Here is a 12386-nt window from a genome sequence, read left to right as displayed (position 1 = left end):
TTTTTCTCCTCTAACTGCCTGCACAGAGCAATATGTAAACACCAGCAGACCAGTTGAAAACACGCAAAAATGTAAGCAAGTCATCATGCTTCATATTCGAGAAACTGAGCAAATACTTTACTTTGGTTTTATTCAATACTACGATACACTGCACTAACCAGTGCAAGAAATAAAAAAGTAACAATAAATATGACAATATGAAAATAGCTAAAACCACTTGCCTTTTCTGTGTCTGTGATGAAATCTTGTTCACTACATTCATATTCATCTTCATCAGAGACTAGAAAAAATGAAATGTGTTTGCTATAAGCAACAAGTATAAGCATGCTAAAAGAACGCTTCCACTGCACCACTCTGAGCAGAGCCAGAAAACTTGAGATTAATTTTCATGCAATTATCAAAATACAGGTCCCCTAACTCTGCGCACCTATGCCAACATTAGGTAACAGCTGTAGCCACACATGAACTGCTCAACTGACATTAAAACGAAAATCGTTAAACTAAAGCAACGAAAAAGGCAATACGCTAGTTAATACTACGTATTTTTTCATTCCCACTGAAGACTTCAATAATTAGGATATTGCAAATACTTGCAGGGCTCCTCCAAAAGTGTTGTGTCACTGGCCGCTTCTGCAGTGGAACGAAGGAGAAGTTTGTACTGGTATAATCTATGCACCAAAGGCTACAGCAAAAAATTTGGGAGTGCTTCAGGATGCATGCCATGGCACAATATTTCGCATGGGGAAATGATCATTGGCTTCATGTCAATAAGCAGAGCAAGGCTTTGACACAAACAGGGAGGAGTGCGTTTCTCCAAATAGTAAACTCGAAAATCGGAGGAGGGAAAAAGGGAAAATAGGGAGGCACTGGCTAAAGTGCCACCAATGAATATTGGAAGGGTGCTCTTGTTCGGAAAAATAAAAAAACATGAAGATCGGACAAAAGGCTGCAGCAGGTAATCATACAGAGAGACAAACTCTTTTTCACCAGCTCATTAATGAGGTAAACACAACATATTTGCTGAATTTTTTGTCTACTCAAGTTTACAAGAAATCTTTTACCAAAAAAGTGTGTTAAAGGGAGCACCCACCAGCACAACTTACGGTTCAAGTCCAGCACTTTGCTTACTTTTTCCATAAGCATCTAATTCAAGGGTACAGAATCTTGGAGGAACATAAGCAGACAGCTACTTGTGCACAGTGATAAAAGCCACATATGTGTCTCCATGATGGTAAATGCTGGTGAAAGCTTCCATGATCTTTTACAGAGCATTTTCTGATGTCGCAAAACTTTTCCCTCAATTTTCAATCATAACCTTTGCCAAGGGGCTAGAAGTTCATAATTGTTTCTCCAGTATGAGATTAGTCTTGTCAAACACAAATGCCAGCTAAATTTTGCTGTTCTCACTTTCTCAAGCAGAGCTGGCATTTGATGTGAAATTTTCCTGCTGACATAAGCAACTTGCAGACAGGATGCCACATAATAAATGAGCTACAGCACTTGCAACTGTTTCTAATTCTGAGTGCTCATAAATGACAAGAAAGGATGTCCAGTGTTATATGAGCTTAAAGCTGGGGCTGTGGTATTTGCAAACTACTAACTCTGAAGCAGTCCTGTTTTTTTTTTTTAACATATGAGCTTAAATGAACAGTCCCATCAAATCTAGATTTTGTTGCCAGCTTCAAAGATGCTACAAGCACACAGCAAGCAAAAGCTATATCATTGTGCAGGGGGCTCAATAGCCATAGCAACACCAGTAGTTTTGCAGCTTGCGTTACCACAGCTACCAAATGAATGTTTTCTTGGTCAATCCCCAAGCATACATGTTTGGCAGAGATGTGTTTGGAACACTATGGCTGCTAGGTACCCTTTGCAATGCTGCCATACGCCAGCCTACTCATTTCCTTAGAACAGGCTTCACAACACCCACACAACTGTCAACACCAGGGGACACTATGTGGCCAGAGACTGTGGGATATGGGATACACTGGTATACCCCACGTCCCCTGCGCCAGCGGCGATCGTGACTTCCACGTGCGCGCTGGCCACCAGGAATGTGGAGAGAAGGCACCCCTACGACTCTGCTCATTTCCGCCCCAGCACTGACGTGACGTCACGGCAGCGCGCTGCCTACTGCGGAGAGCGTTGCATGCCTGAGCATGATGGCAACGATTTGCTGCTAGGGAGGCAATGCCCGAGGGGCTAAAAGGAGGAACTCGCAGCGGGAAACGGTCTCTTACTGCCGGACCTGACCTGAGTGCCCCGAGGAACCCTTCCGCTGTTCACCGGCCCCCGAACCCAACACCGGTCAACGTCAACGACTTGGTGAGCTACTGAACATCTATTTTACGGATAGAACATTCTTCCACAGTGTGCTTTGCCTCGCGTTAGGATAATAAACTATTTCCTGGCATGCCCTGCCGTTGCCTATTTCGTCCGGACCTGCGTTGGCTAAGACTCTGCGCCACGGGTTGAGGAAACGTGTTGTGTTGCGTACTTGAATAACGCCTGTGTGTAGCTGGCACGGAAGTTCGCCTTCCCGGCCTGCTGGACGCAGAGTGACCCCATATCTTGGCGCCCAACGTGGGGCGAACTAGGCAATTGAGCAGGGACCATTGTTCGAGTAAACGACTGCCGTCGCCCTAACAAAGGATGACAGCCGATAGACCTGACCTTCAGTCTTTGTTCATGCTGTCAGAGCTAGAGGCACAGAGCCAGAACTCCCTACTTAACGCGCCTTTGGAAGGGTTTGAATTTGCGAATCTTGGCGTTCCACGTGGAACAGCCGAGAAATATCCTCTGACGCATTAACAGGACTCAGGCCTAGTATGGGGGGCTCCACATCGGGCGCCTCGCCACTCCGCAGTGCGGACAATGAGGCACCTAGGCCCCATCATTCGACGCCATCAGCGGCTGCACCAAACTCTGAGGGTGTTAGTCCGCAATCATCCGAGATGCTCTTGCAGAACGCAATGCAAGTTATGCAGAGTCTAGCGGGCATTTTGCAAAACAATTTGCAAGCCCCGGCCCAGTCACCACGTGTTAGGATAGACTTGCCTACCTACACGAGGTACCACAACTGTACGGGAGCAAATGAGTACCTTGAGTACCGTCTGCTGCATTATCAGCAAGTGACAGGAATCGCAGACGCCGAAATGCTCGCGCGTGCTGTGCCTGTTTCTTTGACGGAGCAAGCGGCTCGCTGGTACCGACTAGCCAGCAACCGAGTGAGGACAATGGAGGAGTTTTGCGCAAGCTTCCACGACGAATTCCTTCCCGCAAACTACGAGTGGCGTTTGAGGAAAGAGCTGGAGCTCCGAACCCAGCACCACGATGAGTCTCTGTTAGAGTACGTCTGAGCGATGGACGTACTTTATTGCCTCGCTGACCATCGCGCCACGAACACTGAGAAAGTTGAGCGTGTCACGAGACAAGCGCACCCGACTTTCACGGCCTACCTGAGAGGAGTCAGGTTCAGAGATTTGGATGAGTTGGCTGCTGAGGCGAAGCACATTCAGGGAGACATCCTCTCTGCATGTGCGTATCAGCCGCCACCACCCGCATCGCTGTCACTTGAGCCGCGCTGCACGTGGAATGGCAGCTCAGCGCGCAGTCCATCCAGAGCTGAGGCGTCAGCATGGTTTGCTGACGAACGTGTCCCAAGGGGTTGGGAGTTGTCCGACCGTGCTTTGGACCCATTCAGCTACGCGTTGCGAACAGCATATCGCGGAGCGGCCCACACCGTCCGCGCCGCAAGTTTGAGACGACCAACCGGAACGTGGCGACCATTGCCAAGCCCGTTGGGGTCAGGGCAACCGTTGCTACCGGTGTGACCAGCCGGGGCACTTCGACCGCGAGTGTGGCCGCCCTTCCGCCAGTGACCAAACACGGTCGGGAAACGGACAAATCCGCCGGTTATCGAACTTCGATCCCGGGCGGCGTACACAGAGAACCCCGGTTTGCTAGCGCCTTTGGTTTGCGCCTGCGGTTTGCTAGCCCCTCCAGAGCTGAAGCGTCAGCACGGTTTGCTGACGAGCGTGTCCCAAGGGGTTTGGAGTTGTCCGACCGCGCTTTGGACCCGTTCAGCTACACGTCGCTAACAGCACACGCTGCCGCAGAGCGGAACGAACCGAGGCGAGATCGCGAGGCCGACATGCGGCCGCACGAGCGGCCCCCACCAGCTGCGCCGCGAGTTCGAGATGACCGACTGGAACGTGGCGACCAGCGCCTTCGGGGCCCGGGCAACCATTGCTACTGGTGCGACCAGCCGGGGCACTTCGCCCGCGAGTGTGGCCGCCCTCCCGCCCGTGACCAAACAGTGTCGGGAAACGGCCAAAGCCGCCGGTGATCGACCTTCGGTCCCGCGTGTCGTACACAGAAAACGCTGGTTTGCTAGCGCCTTTGGCATGTCGCGTAGGAAGTTCTGTTGACTTGTCAGCGCCGTTTATTGAGCTAACGATAGCTCGAAAGAAATTCATTGCGTTACTCGATACAGGAGCAAGCGCTGCTTTGTTCGGTGACGAGGTGTTAAGCCATCTCCGCGAGAACAAAATCCGGTTGAGAGAGTGCGATACCACTATTTGCCTCGCGAGCGGCACAGCACAATCAAGCGGTGCAGCTAGGATAGTGGTTCGCTGGGAAAGACGCGTGCGGCGAAGTCGCTCGTTCATCTTCCCTGTCTATCCGTTCCTGTAATTCTTGGACGAGACTTCCTAGCCAAGACAGGCATTGTGATAGACATCAGCAGCGGAGGCTACAGGGAGCGCACGTCAGGCGCCCTAAAGCTTTTCGCGAAAGCGCCCGCGGCGTCGCAGACAATTCAGACTCCGAACGCGGCGCGAGCGGAGGCAGACCGTGACAAATCCACCCCGCCAGCCCGAGAACCAGGAGACGAGTGGACAATTGCCGCTGAGAGAGAGGGCAGAGAAAAGATTAACACGGTAGAAAACTGCTCTGCCGTGCAGGGAAGGTCAGCGCACCCCTTGTCGGAAGTGAACAGAGTGACGGAGAGGGAGAAGGCACGGTTGTCATCGCTCCTCTACCAATACAACGTGACTTTCACTGACCGCCCTGGCCTCACTACCTTAGTCAGGCACAGAATAGACACGGGTGACGCGCTGCCTTTTAAGTGCAATCCTAGACCAATTAGCTTTGTGAATAGAAAAACACAGGACAGCGCCTTAGATGAACTTATCGACACTGCTGTTGTTGAGAGGCCTAAGAGCCCTTAGGGCTTCCCGGTAGTCTTGGTTCCAAGGAAAGACGATACGTATCGACTTTGTGTGGACTACCACAAACTGAATGAGGTTACGAGAAAAGATGCGTACCCTCTACCAACCATTTCTTCCCTAGTGTCCAACCTAGGTGGGGCGAAGTACTTCACAACGCTCGATGCTAGCCGCGGATACTTTCAGGTTGAAATGAATGAGCGGGACAAGGAGAAAACTGCTTTCACTTGTCACAGAGGCCTTTCCCAATTCAAGAGAATGTCTTTTGGCTTGGTAGGAGCACCCGCTACTTATCAGCGCCTAATGGACAATGTTCTGGGAGATGCGAAGTGGCAACATGCGCTCGCGTATCTGGACGACATCGCGGTGTACTCGAAAACGTTAGAGGAACACCTGCGCCACTTGAGGGACGTCCTAGAGAGGCTGAGGTCCGCGGGAATCACTCTGAACCCGATGAAGGCACAGATCGCCGCGACCCGAATAACGCTGTTGGGGTTCACGATTGACACAGGCCGCATTGTGCCGATCGATGATAAGCTTGAAGCTTTGCTTAAGTTTCCGTCGCCCACAGATCTAGCCGGTCTCAGACGCTTTTTGGAAATGGTGAACTTTTATCACCAGTTCATCCCGGATTGCGCAGCACTGCAGGCACCTCTGACAAAGCTTTTGAAGAAAGGCGAGCGCTGGAGTTGGGGTCACGAGCAAGAGGATGCACTGCGCAACCTCACCAAAGTGCTTGCTGACACGGCTGAGTTGCAGCTACCCGACCTAAACAGGGAGTTTGTGATTCAAACTTATGCAAGCGACCTGGGCTTAGGAGCAGTGTTGCTTCAGGAACATGAAGGTGTCCTCCATCCGGTAGCATTCACAAGCCGTTCGTTGACGCCGGCAGAGAGAAACTACCCGGTGACAGACAAGGAATGTCTTGTGATAGTTTTTGCTCTGCGAAAGTTCGACTACTACGTCGATGGGGTGGCATTTGTGATCGAGACGGATCACATGGCACTCACCTGGCTGAGACGACTCAGTGAGCCGAGCGGCCGCCTAGTGCGTTGGTCCCTGTTGCTGCAGCGTTACAACTTCACCGTGCGCTACCGCAAAAAGAAAAACAACGCTGTGGCTGACACACTCTAGCGAGCGCCTGTCCAGAGCGAGGAAGGTCACGCGACCGACCACCTAACAGCCGGAGAGAGTGAGGGACAGACCCGAGCCGTAGCCCATGTAAGGAACGCGGACCAAGCGTTGATCCAGAGCGAGAGCGTGAACCACGTGGACTATGCGAGTTCTGTGGGGATCATGTTCAGCAGAAAGGAGCTGCTCGAAGCTCAGCAGAAGGAACTGTTTTGTCCAAAGGTGTTCGACGGGCTCCGGGAGCTGGGCGGCAGGGTAGCCGTGCACACGGAGACAACTGGTTTTGCTATCGGTGCGGAGCGCTTGGAAACAGCTGGTAGTGCTGTGAGCGCGATGGATTCGTATCTGCTGAATTCTGACGGCGTCCTGCTAAGGTATATCCCCTCCGAGAATGATACAAGCGAGGCGTTCAAGGTGGTGATACTGCGAGCACTGAGAGCAGCACTGTTACGCTACTTTCACGACTCGTGCATCGCTGGGCATGCAAGTGGCCCCAAGACTTACACTAAGTTGTGTCGCTTTGCTACCTGGCTTGGCATGAAAAGGGACGTAATACGTTACGCCCGCTCGTGCCATGTGTGCCAGAGTGTGAAGCCCCGAGGCAGACGACCACCCGGCCTCACGCACCCCATTAACAGCCAGACTCCCTGGCAGATCGCGGCGTGTGACATCATGGGACCGTATCCTATGACACCGAGTAGGAACAAGTTCATGCTGGTGGTCATGGATAACTTCAGCAAGTGGGTTGAACTTTTCCCCCTTAGAAAGCTGACGGCACGAGGGATCATGGAGAAGCTGATGGACGTATTCACCAGGTTCAGTTTCCCAGAGCAGCTGATAACGGACAACGCATCCTACTTCACTGCGAAGGTGTTCGTTGATTCGTGCGCTGCACTCAGCATTAAGCACAAGAAAACGACCACCTATCATGCTCAGTCGAACACCACAGAACGAGTCAATCGCAACGTTAAGCACTGGCTTGTCGCGTACTCTGAGAGGCACAAAGATTGGGACTCCTATCTGCCGGAGATCGCGTTTGCTTTGTGTTCGACCGTTAACCGCTCGACTGGGTATGCACCGTCTTCTCTCAATCTGGGTAGAGAGCTGCTAAATCCGATGGACCGGATTCTATCGGACAGCAGGAAGATGCCAGTCGCTTCGTCAGCACGAGCTGAGTACGCGACGCAGCTGTGCGCTAAGATGACGGAGGCCTTACGCAAGGCTCGCTGCAACCTGAGCACTGCTAGCACTGCTAGCGCAGCAGAAAGCACAGTACGACCACTCACACCGGGATGTTCTCTACGAAGTGGGCCATCTGGTGCTTCGACGCCAGCACGTTCTCAGCGACGCTAGCAAACAGTTTGCGGCCTCGTTGGCGCTGAAATTGATCGGGACATTCCGCGTGCGAGAGAAACTTTCCTCGCTCGTTTACAGGCTCGAGGAATTGCGGTCGAAACCAACAGGCGGACCGGTGCACGTATGCGACCTGAAACGTTACGTGGGTTGAGAACACAGCCCGACCCGCGCCGCAGTCGGATAATGAGCGCTGCGATCAACCGGCGAACCCTGCGTCCTGCTATAACTTGTGCCCAAGGCAGGAATAGAATCTGCCTGTGCAGCCTAGAGCGAGGGCGTGAGCTGGCAGGCAGTCTCGTTAGATGCATGAACGTACGGGCCGCTCATGCCAATTGGTGTCATGCAAGACTGACTTGCGTTATCCCTCATGACTCTCGTGAGGGTCGAACAGCCTTGTAGCACAAGCTGCGGGAGCTGGTTACGTCTGTATTGACCTTTTTCAGCGCAGATGGAAAAAAAGCAGGGCACATCAGAATGACACCGTTCCACTACCAACTACCAGCCACCATCCAGCTTCGGCAACGCGCCCCACCCAAGGCCCGACGCTACGCACCGCCCGCGACCTGCAGTCGCCACCCTGCTATAACCAGGCCACCCCGGCTACCTGCCACATCGCATCGGAGCTGCCCACCCGCCGATTGTGCACCACCGCCTGCCGGGGCCCCATTACCACCACAACCCTGGGCCCTCGCCTGCTGACCAGGTAGGCCAGGGCAGCCCAACCGCGGCCTCAACTATAGAAGCGCCGCAACCCTGGCCCCTGAAGCCACCTGACCCAGTACCTCAGGGCGGCGCAGCCATGGGCCTGGCCTCTAAGGCATCGCAGCCGGCGCCAAGCAGGCGGTCGTCCAAATTCACCAGAACGGCGCAGCAGCGCGCACTCGGAAGACCGAGACAGGGAGCAAGATGTCTTTCGACAGCGTCGAAGCCAACTCTATGCAGCGAAGCAGCTGATCGGCGGGGGCATGGAGCGGCTGTCAACTGATGGACCTGTGGAAGCCGAAGAACATTGAACCTCGATCCCTGGATAGCGGAGCAGATCAAGTAATGTTGTCCCTGTTTCTGTGTTTGGGAGGCTTCTTAAGGAGGGAGGATGTGGGATACACTGGTATCCCCCCCCCGTCCCCCGCACCAGCGGCGATCGTGACTTCCACGTGCGCGCTGGCCACCAGGAATGTGGAGAGAAGGGACCCCTGCGACTCAGCTCATTTTCGCCCCAGCACTGACGTGACGTCACGGCAGCGGGCTGCCTTCTGCGGAGAGGGTTGCATGCCTGAGCATGACGGCAACGATTTGCTGCTAGGGAGGCAATGCCGAGGGGATAAAAGGAGGAACTCGCGGCGGGAAACGGTCTCTCGCTGCCAGACCTGACCTGAGTGCCCCGAGGAACCCTTTCGCTGCTCGCCGGCCTTCGAACCCAACGCCGGTCGACGTCAATGACCTGGTGAGTTACTGAACATCTATTTTATGGACAGAATATTTTTCCGCAGTGTGCTTTGCCTCGCGTTAGGATAATAAAATATTTCCTAGCATGCCCTGCCGTTGCCTATTTCGTCCGGACCTGCCATGGCTGCAACTCTGCGCCACAGGTTGGGGAAACGTGTTGCGTACTTGAATAATGCCTGCGTGTAGCTGGCACGGAAGTTTGCCTTCCCGGCCGGCTGGACGCAGAGTGACCCCATAAGACATACCTGAAGACCTGCCTTTTTGGGGCTGCTTGATGGCACAGACCATCTCGGCCAGATCAGTGAAGGTGGTAGGGCGGCCCTCCTTGCCAGCCTGCACACATGCGATCCTTAGTTGGGTACACTCCAGAGTTTATGACAGAACCTTCAGTACATATACTGAGTTGCGCATCTTTATCGTAGTGACTTAAAATTTTTCCCCCTTCACTGCTGACTTGTTTGCGGGGAAATCGTGTGTGGAGCTTGCACACTGCGGTAACTTTTGCTTTGTAGTAAGTTTGAGAGCAGTACTTACCTGGTTCACCTGCACATGATGCAAACCTGTAAGAATCTGCGCCGAGATTGACGAACTGAAAGCTGCCAACGGTGGGTTGCCACCAAAGGGTGGAGGTGGTGCCATCACAGGACCCGCGCACCTTGCAATGCTCGCATCAGCGCCTTTCAAGTTGTTGCGCTTTCCTCTACAGGCAACAGATGGCGCCCCCGCTGATCTTCAGCGGCAACTCGGCGTTGGCGATTATGGTTCCTCGAATTTGGCACAGAAAAAAACTGGTTTGTATCACGTGTGGTTGAACCAGGTAAGTACAGTTGTAAAACTAACTATGAAGCAAAAGTTACCGCAATGTGCAAGCTCCATGCACAGTTTTACCACAAACGAGTCAGTGGTTAAGGGGGGAAAAATTTAAAAACCCATTACGATAATGATGCACAATACTGTGTACACTTCTTGCAAACACCAACCATACCACATAACCAGAACTAATTAAGCAAGCATTTAACATAACCTCAAAGCAAAGCACCCATACATTTGTTCTGCACATTCACACATAACTGAAGCCTTGACTCTGAAACATTAAAACATTAAGAGGATATTATAAGAAATATTTAATAAAAACAATTGTGAATGCCAAGTAGAGTTAACTTGCAGTATGAAGCCATATCTATGACCTCCTTATCCACGTAATCATCATGCCAGTTAAGGCACTTGTCACATCGGCACAATAGCTTTCCAATACTGCTACAAAGAACATCGCCATCTATGTGTTGAACCACGCCATGCAGTGTGCTGCAGTTTTGAAACACTGCCCTCCCAACCACATTTTCAGATTGAAGTCACCAATCAGACAGCTAAGAAACATGAACCTACACCTCTCGCAAACCACGACCCACTCAATGCACAAGTTCTTCTCAAGTAAATGCCGATGCGCTCACAGCGAAGCTCCAACTGATGCACTGGTTGCAGAAGGGGTGGGAGTAATGACACATGGAATGCTGATCGTGCATACAAAATTCCACCTTTGCTCATTTGCCATGCCCTGTGGCAGTGCCATCGGAGGTTGAAAAAAAAAAAACCCTCATATGAGATGCAACAACACACATTTAAGACAAAATAAAGTGGGTAATAAATGGGCAAAACAAATCCATAATTCTCATATGCCATTCAAAAAACCCAAATTTTTTCTTGACCTCACAGTATTTCTGACCCTTTAGTAAAATTACTTATAATGAGTGCTTTCATTTAGCATAGCCGTCAACCACTCCAGCTTCTCAAGGGTTAAAACCCTGGATGTTCAAAAGTTTTACTGGGCAAACATATCGTCAATCAAGTAAATATTATGCATTGTAAGTAAATGCAATCCAAAAGATTTTTTACTAGTCTCTACAACACACTACTGAACTTGGTAAAATCAATTTTCTTCTTGACAAATTTTACAAGCTAGAGGGAGTATGTCAGTCAGACCACTACGATGGCTGAAAAGAGGGCTGCTTTTGTAAATGGCCTAAGTACAGTCATAATTTAAAATTTAAAGGCTAAATCACACTTTCTTACATTGATGGCAGCTGCCTCCTATCTACCAGATATTGTTTCTGGAGGTGTAAAAGAATGACCAGGATACAAGAAAGAAAGTCTGTGTGGATTCAGATTCAGAGCGCTAAAGACTTGACATGAGCCAATTAGCAGCCAATCAATGCTATCAATAATGAGCAGAAAAATAAGTAAAGTGCAACTGCATTTTTCTGGTGCACTGCTGTAATGATCTATATAAGCAATACCTTGCAACTTTCAGTCTATTTACTTCAAGAGGAAGCAAGGTGGAGAAGTTCAACACTCATGGCTGCTTTAATTTTAATTCATAAAGCTTTGCCACGTTACACTTATGTACGCTTGATACATTTATCAACTGACCAGTTAAACTGTAACTACTATGTATCTAAGGTCGTGTACACAAGAGAAAGCTAAAAACAAGCAGCTTTTAGTTTTCCCGCTTATCTTTCTAGGACCTTGAGCACCCCTTTTCAAGTTTTCTTGCTTCAGTCTTCTAGTTTCTGCAAGCAGTTGGACAGTGTATTGCTAGGCATAGCACGACAACAAATCACTACCTCACTATACATGTATGCCATGATTAAGGCTGTTATTACTGAAATGATCACACATAAGAAGGAAGACCAAGAGGCAATGCCGCACTCTACTACCATCGCAGGTAGACTGGACATGAGACTTAAGCTTGAGCAGTTGACATCCATTCGTTGTTCCACTCTGCACTGCCCTAGCTGCTACCTATGCTTGCCATTTCTCCCCTATCCCTTCTTCATTTGGTGGAGGTGCAGGTTAGTGTTGAACACCCTGGAACTCCAGAACTCCGAAACCGGGAACTCCAAAGCCACACAGTACCTATCGTACTATGAGGCTCCACTAAATGCAATGCTGATCTTGAAGTTGATGCTTTCGCACAAAACAGTCTTCAGGTAACTGAAGCAATGTTCAAGCAATCAGTGGCATGCTGCCTGATCTCAATGAAAATCCTTGGAACATACTTCCCAACTCTTATTACAGGACTAGCTCAAGACTCTTGTGTTGCTGGCATTGAAATGCTCTTGAAGTGAAGCTTGGCATCTCTTCCATCTCACTACCACATAAACATCAACATAATGGCACTTCTAATGCTATTCTTAGGCACAAACTGATTGACGCCAAAACGGGCCT

The 12386-nt window shown here is 50.7% G+C and overlaps 1 protein-coding gene across 15 annotated transcripts in view; it reads right to left on the bottom strand.

Annotated features, from left to right (window-relative positions):
- Positions 1-12386, bottom strand: part of sws (patatin like phospholipase domain containing sws) — a 152020-nt gene that overhangs the window by 11240 nt on the left and 128394 nt on the right. For all 15 annotated transcript variants that reach the window (XR_013311053.1, XR_013311054.1, XR_013311052.1 and 12 more), the window contains 2 exons: positions 9407-9494; positions 222-280 (listed from right to left, as the gene is read on the bottom strand). Coding sequence is in view for 10 of the 15 variants with exons in the window: in XM_077648357.1 (XP_077504483.1) it covers positions 222-280; positions 9407-9494 (147 nt within the window). In the remaining 5 variants the exon portion in view is untranslated. The remainder of the gene's footprint in view (positions 1-221; positions 281-9406; positions 9495-12386) is intronic.

The sequence above is a fragment of the Amblyomma americanum genome, chromosome 1 (assembly GCF_052857255.1).
Source record: "Amblyomma americanum isolate KBUSLIRL-KWMA chromosome 1, ASM5285725v1, whole genome shotgun sequence".
Lineage (NCBI taxonomy): Eukaryota > Metazoa > Arthropoda > Arachnida > Ixodida > Ixodidae > Amblyomma > Amblyomma americanum.
This window is presented reverse-complemented; position numbering and strand designations above follow the sequence as displayed.